This window comes from Amblyomma mixtum, chromosome 3 (genome assembly GCF_055824585.1).
Source record: "Amblyomma mixtum isolate Tamu chromosome 3, ASM5582458v1, whole genome shotgun sequence".
Taxonomy (NCBI): domain Eukaryota; kingdom Metazoa; phylum Arthropoda; class Arachnida; order Ixodida; family Ixodidae; genus Amblyomma; species Amblyomma mixtum.
Window position 1 is genome coordinate 370,667,054 of NC_143014.1, and position 16,007 is coordinate 370,683,060.

Consider the following 16,007-nt stretch of genomic DNA (forward strand, 5'->3'; position numbering starts at 1 on the left):
AGGACATGCGCTAAGAGTGTGGATAGAATGTAAGAACCATATTTTGGAAGAATCAAACAAAAATCTAGCCCTTCTTGCTTTGTTTCAGCCGGAAAGGCATGGTCAGCCATCTTGTATTGGGCAACATTGTAGTGTGGGAAAGCACACTTGGGGAATTTTGAATATCCTCTGTTAGACATAGCATTTCAGTTTAAGAAGTTGCCACTTAGTTTCAACAGGACGCTCCTCATAACTGGTTGCAAAAGTGTCATAAAAAGATGCTAGCTCAGTATTCATACCTACATAATCACCTTTATCATAGTATGTTAGAGCTTTCTTGGTATTTTTTTGCTTCTGTGTGTACTGCAGTGGAGAGAGCTGCATATTGCAACATGGTCGCTTGCCCCTGAAGGCAGGTGCACTGAAGGACAGCTTACTGCCTTTTTGCTCCTCTGTAGAGCTGCCGCAACGGTTCAGTGTTATTGTGCTCGACTGCTTACCTAAAAGACGTGGGTTCGATCCTGGCCGCGGCGGTCGCATTTCGACGGCGCCAGTATGCTAGAGGCCGGTGTACTGTGCGATGTCAGTGCATGTTAAAGAACCCCAGGTGGTCGAAATTACCTGGAGCCCTCCACTACGGCGTCCCTTATATAGCCTGAGCCACTTTGGGACGTAAACCTCATAAACTAAACCAAATCTGTACATGAGTAGAATGCTCTTTTTTACTTTGTATCTGTGCATTATACTTGAGTTATTGTTGCCAAATGAAAAAATGTTTTGCTGTATTATGTCCACCTATTTTGTGCTGCTTAGGTTGTGGTTAAGTACAATAAAACCTTGATAATTCGAACTCGGATAGTGTGAAATTCCGGATAATTCGAAGAATTTCTACGGTCCCGTAATTTCTAATGTAAATTCAGCCAGATAATTCGAACTGGTGACGCACGCCAGCCCATTTAATTCAAAGATCCCAGGCTCTATGCAAGGATGTCTGGTCCCGATTTTGCCACAAACTGATCAAGTGACAGCTTCTTGGAGCCACGAGGCAGCTTTGCAGAGTGATGCCGATTATTAAAGGTGCACTGAAGAGGAATCTGAACTCGTCTTTTTGCCACGGGAACTCAATCTACACACTCCCAGCATTCTTAGAAACTGCGACTTATTGCCCGGTGTGGCCGATTTCCCTAATGAAATCGAATTAACGTCCGGCTCCCGCCTTTATTTTTTTAATTCTGCCTCGTACGATGGGCGGAGTCGACCGACGCGGGCAGTGCCTTTCACCCAGTCCCGTGGCGGCTTGCCGCCCTGCCATCGGCGGAGTAATACGTAGTAGTCCGTAGAAGCAAATAGTCCGCGCGTATTTTTATTTCTGCGGGCTTATTTTTCGGTTATATTATCTGCAAATGAAACTATTTATTCATGGAAACCTAAAAAACAAAATGAAGCGAAAGCAAAGCCTCCACGGAGCTGGCTGAAAGGCACTCCCCGCATCGGTCGACTCCGCCCACCGTACGAGGCAGAATTAAAAAAAAAAGGCGGGAGCCGGACGTTAATTCGATTTAATGAGGGAAATCGGCCACACAGGGCAATAAATCGATGTTTCTACGAATGCTCGGAACGCGTAGGTAGAGTTCCTGCGGCAAAAAGACGAGTTCAGATTCCTCTTCAGTGCACCTTTAATGCCAATGCTCAATATGCAAAGCGCCCCAGGCCTAGTACTCTCAGCACAAAAACCAATCTGGTATGGCTTGTAAACCGCCAAAGCACGCACCTGCAAAGGAAAATATGTGCTTTAGTGCAACACAGGCGTGGATACCAGTTTCAAAGTAACATGCTCTCAGCGTTTCATCAAGACAGTGGCTAGCGGAGGCACTGGCATTGAAGCACCTCTCACCCCGAACACCGTCAGCACGTTTCCCATGACCTATACACACAGCCAGCCTATTTGGGAAGTCTAAGGTAGTTTTGGGTGAGCGCCAGATAATACGCGCCCTATGCCGGTGCCCAATCCCGGTAAGACACAAGGGGCTCCTTGTGTCACAAAGAAAGCTGCTGATTCTTATCCAAATCAGTTCTGCTGCAGAAAATTGGAATTGTGCGCCGTTTTACCAGGCTCCTTCACACTGGTGTTGCTTCCTCGGACGAGTGGTAGGTACTGCAAGGGCAAACTTTCGATAATCTCCAGGGCGTGCGTCACAGTTGAATCCAAAACTCCGACACCATTCACTGTTCAATTTGCTGCTAGTGAGTTGGGCTGCTTGCAAGTGTGCAGGCTGGGTAGAACGCCACTTTTTTTTTATCCCCTTCGGCTTCAGATTGCTGACCTTGTGATTGCATTGTTACGCATTTGTTACTTTGAGTTGTTGAATGGGGCAAGGTGGAGAGGGTATGCGTCGCCCTTGTTTTTGACCGCAATAACTACGAGATGGACACTCAACTTTTTACATGCCAGTAAGTGCTAATCGTAGAGTCCGTCCAGTGTAAAGGTAGAGCGTTCCCATGACTAAATTTTTTGCCTGGGTTCATTTTTTTTGCTGTGGTTGGTTAATTCGAAAACCTGGTTAATTCAGATATATTGCAATGTCCCTGTGATTTCGAATTAATGAGGTTATACTCTACTTGTCACATGACCCAGTGTTGTTTTTAGGAGTGAAGTCCAGTAAAGCTGTGAAATGTGTCTTTTTACTTCGTCCCTACCATGTCACGTGGAAATAAATTCAATTCAATTGTGGGTTTGGTAGCAAAGCTCCACTATTCGAATTTGATTTGATTTTCTGGAAGTACTTTTCAAGAGCTGTTGGGTTGGTGAGTAGCATGTGTACAATAATGCATTATCACTAATGATTGCACCCTAAATTTGGAGTACAAAACGTGCCCCAAAATGCTGTTGGCTATTCTCAAAATGGAGGATTGACTGTACTGTAATGAAGAAATTGCCTGAAGATGCAAGAATATGGCACATGATAGGTGACGTATGGCTGCAGAAGGATCAATGAAGCTCTTGTGAAAGCTCCAATATTGTCTGGTGGGGAGGCGAAAAGTGCACAGAAACTGCACACAGAGTGAGCATCTTGGCTTGGCAGCCCTAGGGGCGAAGAACGTTTTCAGGCACGAGAAAATTGAATTGGGGGCTGGAATCCCAGAGAGGCCCAGGTGGAAGCTGAGTGGAGGGTACTCATGGGGGGTGAATTTTCTGACACATGTTGCATCATTTAAAGGGGCCGAATCAGTTGTCTTGTTGTAGAATTAGTGGGCATGTGCGAATATTCAGTAATTTCGAATGTGTGGTTGAACAGTGAAGTATTCAATATTCGATTCAGTCCTAATGTTTGGTATTCCAAGTATTCGTCTCGAACGAATAAAGACGTTATTTTCTCGAGAAGTATACTTGGAGTTCGCGCACACAGACGTGAGCTGGCAGAAGCGTGGCGCCCAGATCTGTACTTGCCAGGTTACCTGTGGTGTGCACGCACTGTAACCACAGTGCATTAATGGAGAGGTTTAGCATAGTGTGATCAGCTCCCGCATGCCACCAGTGTGTACGCTGATGTGCAAGCGCCTGGTAAAGCTCCCTTGTGGCATCCTCAGGGCGATCTGTGTGCGTGCAGTGGCTCCCCGTGGGAACGGATCACACTGTGCTAAATCTCTCTAATCGGAGGACACGCAGCTTCCTTGAATACCGCAGAAGAGGTCGGAGCAGACTTCAGCTGCCACAGCTGCTCCTCTGTGCGTGGAATTTGCTAAACAAGCGCGATGGCTCGAGCTAGCGTGAGACACATGGAGATCGGTCTCCCTTTCAAACACCTTGTGCGGGGTGGTGCTGGCCATAGCAGGTATCATGGAGTCGCTGCTTAAAAGCAACAGCTGCGCAATGACCTAGGTGGTGGCCCCACTTGTAGGTCTCACACCCCACAGATACACTGGCACTGCACGTAGGTCGGCTCCCTCAATTTGCAATGGCCTTTTTGCAGGGCATCGACACAGATTCAGTGAGTGTGACAAAGCTTTAATGCATTCTCTCTTTTTTTCATGTAATGGCTATGCCTGTTAGAAAAATTCTTGATTTGGAAAATGCCAATTGTGTCGCACAACCTTTTTTGTCTGCCAGAAGTATTCGAAATATTCACTTTGAACCAAAAAACTACTATTCACAAATGCTTAGTAATTGTCATTAGCTATGGGACTTACAGGGAAGTGTTTTACCCATTCTGAACATTGTATCATGTGTTGGCCACTTCTTGACTGCAATGTTCATCACATTTCGATGCCCATGTTGATATTTTCTTCTTTTTCTTTATTTCCAATTTTCCAGACTGGCAGACTTGGCTTCAGCATCCTGACCATGGAGGCCCCGCCATACATCAGCTGGCTGCACTCCAGAGTGCCTGTGAGTGAATACACATTTTGCGAGTGGCGCTCCGGACTTTCGCTGCATCTGACAGAGCCTGTGATGCCTTGAGTCATCATAGCTCTTTGTGCTCGGGCTGGTGGGCTATGCCTATCAAGCATCTACATCACTTCACTCGGTTTGTGACGAAATCGGGATTGGAGTGGTTAGGGCGTTTGGCTGCTGAGCCGTAGTTCCCGGGTTCGCACCCGACCGTGGCGGCCACGTTTCGATGGAGGCGAAACGCAAGAGGCGCCCGTGTGCTGTGCGATGTCAGTGCACGTTAGAGATACCCAGGTGGTCGAAATTACTCACTCTATGGCACCTTCCTTGCTTTCTTCTTTCACTTCCTCCTTTATCCCTTCCCTTACGGCGTCAGACAGTTACTGCACCATTTCCTTTCCCCAAAAACCACATTTTCAATTTTCATTACACATATGTGTGCACATGCACACAGATACCCACACATTTTGTTAACCTTTGTATTTACGTAGCAATTCTCGTGCCTGCAGAAGTGCACGAGTGCTAGTGGGCAGGCCACGCCAGTCGACAAGTGTGTGCTCCGCATAGTAGACCAGGTGGTCTAATTATCGAAGTGTTACATTCGAATCCTGTAGTGACGCAATTTGCGGCACCCATGAAAAAATTTTGCTGAACTGGAAATTTCGTTGTCGCAAAATCGAACAGAACACTGACAGAGCATACTGAATAGTTTGTGAAGAGGTTTATTTTGTAGAAATCTGTCAGCTTTGGGCTTTCGCTGTTGCGATCAGCGCCGTGGCGCAATTTTCATTATCTCCAGCAATCTCGAACAATTGACATCTTCTCATATTAAGCGTATCCGCTATGTGGCTATCAAAAGGCATAATTTTTTTTTTCCCCCGCACATGTTATAAAAGTGTAGCTGTTTTCATTTTGCAAGGGTTCGCACTGAGACCGTGTTGCCTGAAGGAATGAGGCATGCTCAGAGTGACCTATGCTTTGGACAACATGGCAGAAATGCCTCGATTTTTCAAGACATTTTGTGCGGTACAAACATACTGGCGACATGTCATTCTGTAGAGACTCTGCCATTCAGGCAGCACTGTACTATCTGCACCAGAAGGGGTCACGATACTCGCCTGAAGCAGAACAGTTAGAGTGTGCTGACACCTCTGTACGTGCAGCCCGCCGCAGCAAAAGGGCTTTGGAACTAGCCACCATCACCAGAAAAACACAACAGTGATATGAACCTACAACTGATTTCTGCCATACCTTTGAAAGCGAAGCGAGTGGAAAAACTGCGCGGCGATCGATGGGTTGATCCAACAGGAATGCATAAGCTTGACTGGATTGCATGACTCTTGTTGGTGCTTCTTGGATGCAACATTGGCATGAGCCTCGACCTGGCTCTTTGCCACTCTCCACTACCGTTGCTTGGCTCGCCAAGCCGCTCTTACCTCGGCACTCATCGGAGGAACTGCTTCCTTCACATTGACAAACCAGCGAAACATGCCATTAAAGCACATGGTACCACGTTCGTTGAGCTGCAAATGAGCATTGAACCATCCTCGATTGTGGCAGACGTGCACCCCACGTGGCACCTTCCTCCATGCCACAGTCCCCCCCTCGTTCTCAAATGGATGGACGGACAGGCAAACGGCGGGCGGGCGGGCGGGCAGTTGGTAAGCGGGCGGGTGGGTGCAGAATTCGTGAAATCAGGCGGCGGCTCACACCGCCTAGCCATGACGTGAGAAGAAATGGGCTTGGGCAGGGCATGTAATGCGAAGGCAAGATAACCGCTGGTCCTTAAGGGTAACGGAGTGGATTCCAAGAGAAGGCAAGCGTAGCAGGGGACGGCAGAAAGTTAGGTGGGCGGATGAGATTAACTAGTTTCCGGGGATATGGTGGCCACAACTGGCAAAGGACAGGGTTAATTGGAAAGACATGGGAGAGGCTTTGCTCTGTAGTGGGCGTAGTCAGGCTGATGATGATGGTGATGATGTTATGTAGTTTTATATACTTCATTGTTATACCGAGCTTCCAGAAAGCCTTGTGCAACTACAATTCACAGTAGGAGTATGCAGTCATGCTAGTTTTGCTCAAAGGAATGGTTGATGCAGTGACATTCTCGAAATATTTTTAGCAGCTTGATAGTTTTCTACACAGAATTTATATGCACGCATGCATAACGCACTCATTATCATGTCAATTTAGGAGCGGAATAAAAAAATTATGAAGTAATTAAAAAATGTAGGAATGTCACTACATAGAAAATTTACCTCAAAATACAATGTAACAAGTGGCATGAAAATCTGGGAAGCCATTGCCCTACTACTCTTTCTGCAAGCAGGGCAGTCAGGTCAAAAAACACTTTAGAGAAAACTGACATTTTCATGGAGATTTCAGCTCGTTTTTTGCTGCCAATGGTAACAAAAACATATTTTTAAGTCACTTCTCAACTATCTAAAGGGACAATTTTTAGGGATGCGCTTAAAAGGCCTCATAGATGCGAAATCTGGTTCCCGAGACTTGCCTACAGCGCGGAAACCACGAACACATAAGGAAGAAGCACCTAAAAATGTGTTTCGTCCTAAAAAACGCCTACACACAAACATCTATACATGCTTCTTTTTATGTGTTTGTCGTTTCCGTGCTGCAGTTATGTATGTCTCAAGAAAGTAAGCAACTTGCCCAAAAACTTGTTTCACAATATCTTGTGCTTTCTAAAATTTGAATTCAATTTCAAGATTTTCGTGATTTGAAAGCTGCATGCCCTAAAGGGGCTAACGAAAAAATTTTTGTTTTGAACAGATTCCACAACCCATTAATTCTGTTGACCTGCGGGAGGGCCTACATAGGCCAGACATGGTGGTGCGTTCATGACTGTGTGTGGGATCATTTGCGGGTGTTCTGGGGCAAAGGCACAAATTTGGCAGAACATTGTGCGAACTGCAGTGCGTGTGAGCCGCTGCTGAATGGGATAAGGATCCTGGGTAGAGGTCACGATAAGGCAGCATGTGAACTGTTAGAAGCTTTTTGCATTAGGAAGAGGGGATACAGATGCTTTAATGATACATCTGTCGAGCTCTTGAAGGCAGACATCGTTTCTTGAATGGTTTTTGTGAATTTGTTATAATTATGTGGCTTGTCATTGTTTCAAGTAGAACTTTTTGCTGGGCTAGTTGGTTCATTCTGACGCAAGTAAAGCAGTGTGAATGAAGGATAACAAAGGGCCTACTGTATAAGAAAGGTATTCAAGTAGTACTTTTTGCTGGGCTAGTTGGTCCATTCTGACGCAAGTAAAGCAGTGTGAATGAAGGATAACGAAGGGCCTACTGTATAAGAAAGGTATTCAAGTAGTACTTTTTGCTGGGCTAGTTGGTCCATTCTGACATAAGTAGAGCAGCACGAATGAAGGATAATAAAGGGCCCATTTATGAAAAGGTATTCAAGTAGAACTTTTTGCTGGGCTAGTTGGTCCATTCTGACGCAAGTAAAGCAGTGTGAATGAAGGATAACGAAGGGCCTACTGTATAAGAAAGGTATTCAAGTAGTACTTTTTGCTGGGCTAGTTGGTCCATTCTGACATAAGTAGAGCAGCACGAATGAAGGATAATGAAGGGCCCATTTATGAAAAGGTATTCAAGTAGAACTTTTTGCTGGGCTAGTTGGTCCATTCTGACGCAAGTAAAGCAGTGTGAATGAAGGATAACGAAGGGCCTACTGTATAAGAAAGGTATTCAAGTAGTACTTTTTGCTGGGCTAGTTGGTCCATTCTGACATAAGTAGAGCAGCACGAATGAAGGATAATGAAGGGCCCATTTATGAAAAGGTATTCAAGTAGAACTTTTTGCTGGGCTAGTTGGTTCATTCTGACGCAAGTAAAGCAGTGTGAACGAAGGATAACGAAGGGCCTACTGTATAAGAAAGGTATTCAAGTAGTACTTTTTGCTGGGCTAGTTGGTCCATTCTGACATAAGTAGAGCAGCACGAATGAAGGATAATGAAGGGCCCATTTATGAAAAGGTATTCAAGTAGAACTTTTTGCTGGGCTAGTTGGTTCATTCTGACGCAAGTAAAGCAGTGTGAACGAAGGATAACGAAGGGCCTACTGTATAAGAAAGGTATTCAAGTAGTACTTTTTGCTGGGCTAGTTGGTCCATTCTGACATAAGTAGAGCAGCACGAATGAAGGATAATGAAGGGCCCATTTATGAAAAGGTATTCAAGTAGAACTTTTTGCTGGGCTAGTTGGTTCATTCTGACGCAAGTAAAGCAGTGTGAACGAAGGATAACGAAGGGCCTACTGTATAAGAAAGGTATTCAAGTAGTACTTTTTGCTGGGATAGTTGGTCCATTCTGACATAAGTAGAGCAGCACGAATGAAGGATAATGAAGGGCCCATTTATGAAAAGGTATTCAAGTAGAACTTTTTGCTGGGCTAGTTGGTTCATTCTGACGCAAGTAAAGCAGTGTGAACGAAGGATAATGAAGGGCCTACTGTATAAGAAAGGTATTCAAGTAGTACTTTTTGCTGGGCTAGTTGGTCCATTCTGACATAAGTAGAGCAGCACGAATGAAGGATAATGAAGGGCCCATTTATGAAAAGGTATTCAAGTAGAACTTTTTGCTGGGCTAGTTGGTCCATTCTGACGCAAGTAAAGCAGTGTGAATGAAGGATAACGAAGGGCCTACTGTATAAGAAAGGTATTCAAGTAGTACTTTTTGCTGGACTAGTTGGTCCATTCTGACATAAGTAGAGCAGCACGAATGAAGGATAATGAAGGGCCCATTTATGAAAAGGTATTCAAGTAGAACTTTTTGCTGGGCTAGTTGGTTCATTCTGACGCAAGTAAAGCAGTGTGAACGAAGGATAACGAAGGGCCTACTGTATAAGAAAGGTATTCAAGTAGTACTTTTTGCTGGGCTAGTTGGTCCATTCTGACATAAGTAGAGCAGCACGAATGAAGGATAATGAAGGGCCCATTTATGAAAAGGTATTCAAGTAGAACTTTTTGCTGGGCTAGTTGGTCCATTCTGACGCAAGTAAAGCAGTGTGAACGAAGGATAACGAAGGGCCTACTGTATAAGAAAGGTATTCAAGTAGTACTTTTTGCTGGACTAGTTGGTCCATTCTGACATAAGTAGAGCAGCACGAATGAAGGATAATGAAGGGCCCATTTATGAAAAGGTATTCAAGTAGAACTTTTTGCTGGGCTAGTTGGTCCATTCTGACGCAAGTAAAGCAGTGTGAACGAAGGATAACGAAGGGCCTACTGTACAAGAAAGGTATTCAAGTAGTACTTTTTGCTGGGCTAGTTGGTCCATTCTGACATAAGTAGAGCAGCACGAATGAAGGATAATGAAGGGCCCATTTATGAAAACGTATTCAAGTAGAACTTTTTGCTGGGCTAGTTGGTTCATTCTGACGCAAGTAAAGCAGTGTGAACGAAGGATAACGAAGGGACTACTGTATAAGAAAGGTATTCAAGTAGTACTTTTTGCTGGGCTAGTTGGTCCATTCTGACATAAGTAGAGCAGCACGAATGAAGGATAATGAAGGGCCCATTTATGAAAAGGTATTCAAGTAGAACTTTTTGCTGGGCTAGTTGGTTCATTCTGACGCAATTAAAGCAGTGTGAACGAAGGATAACGAAGGGCCTACTGTATAAGAAAGGTATTCAAGTAGTACTTTTTGCTGGGCTAGTTGGTCCATTCTGACATAAGTAGAGCAGCACGAATGAAGGATAACGAAGGGCCCATTTATGAAAAGGTATTCAAGTAGAACTTTTTGCTGGGCTAGTTGGTCCATTCTGACATAAGTAGAGCAGCACGAATGAAGGATAATGAAGGGCCCATTTATGAAAAAGGTATTCAAGTAGAACTTTTTGCTGGGCTAGTTGGTCCATTCTGACATAAGTAGAGCAGCGCGAATGAAGGATAATGAAGGGCCCATTTATGAAAAGGTATTCAAGTAGAACTTTTTGCCGGGCTAGTTGGTCCATTCTGACATAAGTAGAGCAGCACATATGAAAAAGGTGCTCTATGAGAAAGATTTTAGGTAGAACTTTTTGCCGGGCTAGTCGGTCCATTGTGACATAAGTAAAGCAGCGCAAATGAAGGATAACGAAGGGCCCACTGTATAAGAAAGGTATCCAAATAGAACTTTTTGCTGGGCTTCTTGGTCCTTTCTGACATAATTAGAGTGGTGGAAATGAAGGATAATGAAGGGCCCACTGTGATCATGTGAGTGCATGCAGCATATTGCTAGGTCATCCAGATGACAGCAGCACCCATCACAGGCTTCCCAAAGGGCTGCTTTGGGGAATAAAGCAGCCTGGTTAACACAAAGCGGTCGTTTACTCCGCAGAAAATTAGTGTTCCTGCCATTCCAAGTTGGTGCACACTACGACGTCGGTAACAAGCACGTAAGCACTCAAACAGGAATGATGGTGGCACCTGTTCTGTGAGTGATGACCGTGCTCGGTGGGGACAAAATAATGGAAAGCCGGCCTGTCGGGCCACGAAGGAGGCTTTGTCCCTTGCCAAAGGCGTTTCTTTTATGTACAAGCGGTGGGGCATCCACTCCGCTCAATTGCCATCTCTCCACGGTCCTGTCGAATGAAAGCGCATGGTGCACGACTTCCTGTATGTGGCACAGGGACTGAGTGCAATGATCCCGGCATTCGGTTTCCATGGGAGCTTTTAACAACATGCGTTCTCCCGCAGGGTAGTCAATGGTATGAAATAATTCGGACAGTGCCTGGACACTTGCATGCCAGCGGTGCAAAGTTGTTCACCTTTTTTATATCTTTGTAAATATTGTGAACAGTATATAAGGCTCTTCCCTGTCCTTTCTCTATATCGCTCCCCTCTGTGCCTCCCTTTGCTATCCTCACCCTGTCCCTTTATTTCTTCTGACCGCAACTCGGGTGCTTAATATATTAGAAAGCAATTGCTGCAGCTGGCAGCTTCTTTTCTTTTTGGATTTTTGCAATATTTAACCACAGCTACTTCTAGACAGTGGTGAAGGTTGGGGAGGAAGACCGGGCACTTTGTGGGGACTAGCAAAGCAATTGTTTGACCGGGATTGGACCCAATGACGTGTTGGGGCAAACCTCAGATCAGTCCTGAGACTGGCCCTTAGGACGACTGGGTCCATGAGGATGCCCTTGGTTAGACTGTTGGTTGATATATTATACCGTATGTGTCTTCTGTTACTTAACTGGAAGACAGAGGTTACCGGGATACATCGCAGCCCGAGTAGTTCCAGGGTTATTAAAACCTTAGCTAAGTTGAGCTCCGAGCAGCATGGGACACAAAGGTCAAGGACCGCCTCCGGCCCTTGTAGAGTAATGCTCACTTAATGAGCAACGATGAGGGTCAACTTGCAGCTTCTAATTGCTCAAGGAACTTATGTGGCCTCCCGTGGCTATGGCTCGATGCCAACAAATGCAAGAATGGCAAGTGGACCTCCGTCCCTTTCAGGCAACCACAGTGTGAATAATGAACAGTTTTTCTCGATGGTCAGTTGTGGCTCGTTTTCTCCTCATTTCATCATGGTCCCAATCTGGAGTCATTTTTCTGGTTTGTGACCTAGCACTAGGTACCGTTGGGGTGGGGCTGCATACAAAGATTTAAAAACAATAAGCCCAGTAAAAACACTTTAATCTTCACTCTTGGATGCTCCCGCTGTGGGAGTGACATTTGCGATGCGGCTTTGGAAGAGCCACGAGAAAGCCCCGTGATAATTCCTGAATCTGGGAAAGGCCGTGGCTAATGGTGTGTCAGACGGATCAAGTACAAAATGTACTTACAGGGTACGTTGCGTGGATTCGTGCAACAGATCCATTTTGTTGCTTGATAAGTATAATTAAAGGGTAATAAATGGTTTTATTCTTGAAATAACCATGAGAGTTGAAGAAAAAAATTGATTGCAAAGGGGTATGCATCCACGCTTGTGTGTGCCCAAAGTGCTGTTCATAAATAATTAAAATATTTATTGTGGTGAGGTGTCTGAAAAGTCTCATGGTGCACATAGCTGTTCTTTTCTATTTATAAAATTTATTTGTTTTTCCAAAATTTCTCTAACGACGTGCAGAAAATCTTGCACTCACTTTACCGGCATTTAACTGCGCAAAATGAAATAGTCTAGAACAGCTAAAATGTTTTGCTGCGTTCTACGAAAAGTTAAATATCACTTAAGTGATATTAAGTTCATTGAGATATATTTTACAGATGAAGAAAAAATGCTTCAAAAACTGTAAGAAAACACTGTGCAGTTAGTTTCTATGGTGGTCAAGAAATAATTTGGCATTTTTATTTTTTGTTCCGGTATTGTGCTCAGGTGTGTTCAGGTACTTGTATGAATATTCAGAACCAGTAAAGATAACTTGTGTAATACCAATGGGTTGCGTATTTATCAGCATGGTTTTCTCGAAAAGCTACTGACTTTACTATAATAATTATGAACTAGTAACTACTAATAATAAGTAAATAACAAGGGAAGCACCTGAGAACAAAGCGTAAACGTTTGGTTGCAGGCATTTTTAGCTGCGCAGCACCCACCCAAAGTGGGCTCCTTGTGCTTGTGAGGCACTTATGCCAATGCCTTGTGTGGAATGTCAAGTAGGGTTGGCAAGGTTATGAAATTGTGTCCTGGTTTGGGCCTGTTCAGGTGATACTTGATGGAGAAGAGGCCGTGTCCACCTGGCTGGACCCTAGCCATTCTTCCAGAGAGGTGAGTCTGAAGCAACCTGCTGAAGTAACTCCAAATTGCTGTGATGCTGAGTTGCAGGTTTGTTAGCAGGAATTCTGTTCCAGTAGCACCAAGCTGCAGTGTTGCATTGAACTAGGCGTATACCATATTTACTCACGTAATTTGTGCACCCCTTATTGAAGGCAAGTGCACAAATGGAGTATTGCGAGAATGTTGCCAACACTGTGCCTCTGCAACAGAAAGACAACCTACGCCAGTACAGACCAGCACCGATCTGTGACGTAAGCAAGCTACGGTGGTGCTGCTGTTGCCAGCTGGGATAAAATGGGGGGTGAAATGTAGGCATAGCCCGTATAGAAATACATGAAAGTAAAAGTTTTCAAAGTAGCTTTCTGATTTTACAGTGCACCTATGATGTCGTTCCTTTATGAAGAACAACCAAATTCATCCTAAAACAGATTCTGAAAGTATGAAGTGCCGTTTCGAAAGCGATGCATTTTTAAATTTTTAAAACATCATGTTGCGTGCATGTGGGAGTGATTCCCGACTGGGGGTATGGAACATCAGCGCAGCCCATTGAAACACATGTGAGCAGTACTTTCAGAAATAATTCTCGTTTCACAGAGTACCCATGAAGGCAGTTGTTTGTTAACAGTTGGCGAGTGCTTTGGAGAAGGGTGTGACAAAGTATCCTACGTCATTTCGAAGTTACCCTTCCAACATGTAAAGGGTAAACGTGTGTTGTGAAGCCGGATGTACCCCCAAAAGGCGCTCTGCCCACTGGGGGTTTCCCCAAATCACGCAAGCTTCTTGTGTAGTTCGATACACTGCCGCATGTGCTGCATTTTCTCACACACAGTTGTTCAAACTAGGCAGCCTAGTTAGCATTACCTGGAAAGGCAGTTTTCAAAAGCAGTTGAAAGCACACGAAATAGAACCACGCACTGTAGCCCTGTAGGGGCACTGCATCATGCAGATTGTGGTGAGTTGCGACAAAATGGATTCCTGAGCATCCGCAGGGACATCCCCGTGGGGGGATGATGGTGAGCAGTGCGTCACCACGGACCTGAGCACCCGAGCTTAGCCATTCATGTCATCGCTGTGTCTGGGGAAAAGGGGATCCTGGTGGTTGAGCTGATGCCGAGCGTTTGGGCCTTGAAGGCCCAGCACGCCACTTTGGCCCCAGCTTCCTGTAGACGGTACCTCCGGCCTGACCTGACCGGGGGAAATCGGCAGTCTCCTTTTCCTATGCTCCCCTGTATCTTTCACTTTCGTATCTTTCTCACAACTCTCCTGTCACCTATTCACTTCTTTGATTTTCCTTTTTCCTGGCAGCGATGGTTAACTTTGTGTGATCAACTACCCTCATCATCACCATCATCAGCCTGACTAAGCCCACTGCAGGGCAAAGGCCTCTCCCATGTCTCTTCAATTTATCCTGTCCTTCGCCAGCTGCAGCCACTGTATCCCCGCAAACTTCTTAATCTCATCCGCCCACCAAACTTTCTGCCGACCCCTGGTATGCTTGCCTTCTCTTGACATCTACTCCATTACCCTTAAGGACCAGCGGTTATCTTGCCTTCGCATTACATGCCCTTGATTTCGACCAGGATGTCATTAATCCTCTATAGTTCCCCCACCCACTCTGCCCATTTGCGGTCTCTTTACCTTACATCTAACATTTTCCTTTCCATTGCTCGCTGTGTTGTCCTTAACTTAAGCTGAGCCTTTTTTATTAGCCTCCATGTTTCTGCCCCATAGGTGAGTACCGGTAAGATACAGCTGTTGTATACTTTTCTCTTCAGGGATATTGGTAAGCTACCATTCATGATCTGAGAGAACCGGCCATATGCGCTCCACCCCATTCGTATTCTTCTAGTTATTTCCCTCTCATGATCCGGATCTGTGGTCACTACCTGCCCTAAATAGACATATTCTCTTACTACTTTCAGCACCTCGCTACCAATCGCGAACTGCTGTTCCCTTGCTAGACTGTTCAACATTACTTTGATTTTCTGCATGTTAATTTTGAGACCCACCGTTCTGCTGTGCCTGTCTAACTCAATGATCATGCTTTGCAGTTTATCTCATGATGTGACTTAGCAAGGCATCGTCATCAGCGAATTGCAAATTACTTAAGTAGTTTCGATTAACTCTTATCCCCAACTGTTCCCATTTCAGGCAGGCCCCGAATGCCTCCTGTAAGCAGGCGATGAGTAGAATTGTCGAGATCATGTCTCCCTGCCTGACACCCTTCCTTATTGGAATTTTATTGCTGACTTTGTAAAGGACTGTGGTAGCTATGCAGTCATTAAAGATATCTTTCAGTATTTTAGTCTCCTACATCCGGATTCCACAATGCCTGCATGACAGCTGAGGTTTGCACTGAGCCAAATGCTTTCTCGTAATCAATGAAGTCTATATTTACGGGTAGGTTACATCCTGCGCATTTCTCTATCAGCTGATTGATAGCGTGAATGTGGTCTACTGTCGAGTATCCTTTACGAAAGCCTGCTTGTACATTTGGCAGACTGAAGTCTAAGGTTGTCCTGATTCTATTTGCGATTGCCTTAGTTAATACTTTGTAGGCAAAAGACAGTAATCTGGTCGGTCTGTAATTTTTCAAGTCCTCGACGTCTTTTTTCTTATGAATTATGATAATGTTAGCATTCTTCCAAGCCTCTGGTACACTCTAGGTCACAAGGCATTGCGTATACAGGGTGGCTAGTTTTTCTAGCACAATCTCTCCTGCGTCCTTCAACAAATCTGCAGTTACCTGATACTCACCAGCTGCTTTCCCCCTTTACGTTGTCCTAAGGCTTTCTTTACTTCCTCTTTCGTTACTGGCGGGATGTTCCATTGCTGTGCTCTGCTGCCTCACTCATTAACGTTCTGATTACACTGTGTAGATTTGTGTTTAATGTATGGACCAACTACCCTG

The 16,007-nt window shown here is 44.9% G+C and overlaps 1 protein-coding gene across 4 annotated transcripts in view; it reads left to right on the forward strand.

The window, feature by feature from the left end:
* The window catches only part of LOC149356754 (abasic site processing protein HMCES-like), a 113,705-nt gene that overhangs the window by 54,927 nt on the left and 42,771 nt on the right, over positions 1 to 16,007 (forward strand). For all 4 annotated transcript variants that reach the window (XM_089584305.1, XM_089584307.1, XM_089584306.1 and 1 more), the window contains 2 exons: positions 4,292 to 4,366; positions 13,025 to 13,087. In XM_089584305.1, the coding sequence (XP_089440431.1) occupies positions 4,292 to 4,366; positions 13,025 to 13,087 (138 nt within the window). The remainder of the gene's footprint in view (positions 1 to 4,291; positions 4,367 to 13,024; positions 13,088 to 16,007) is intronic.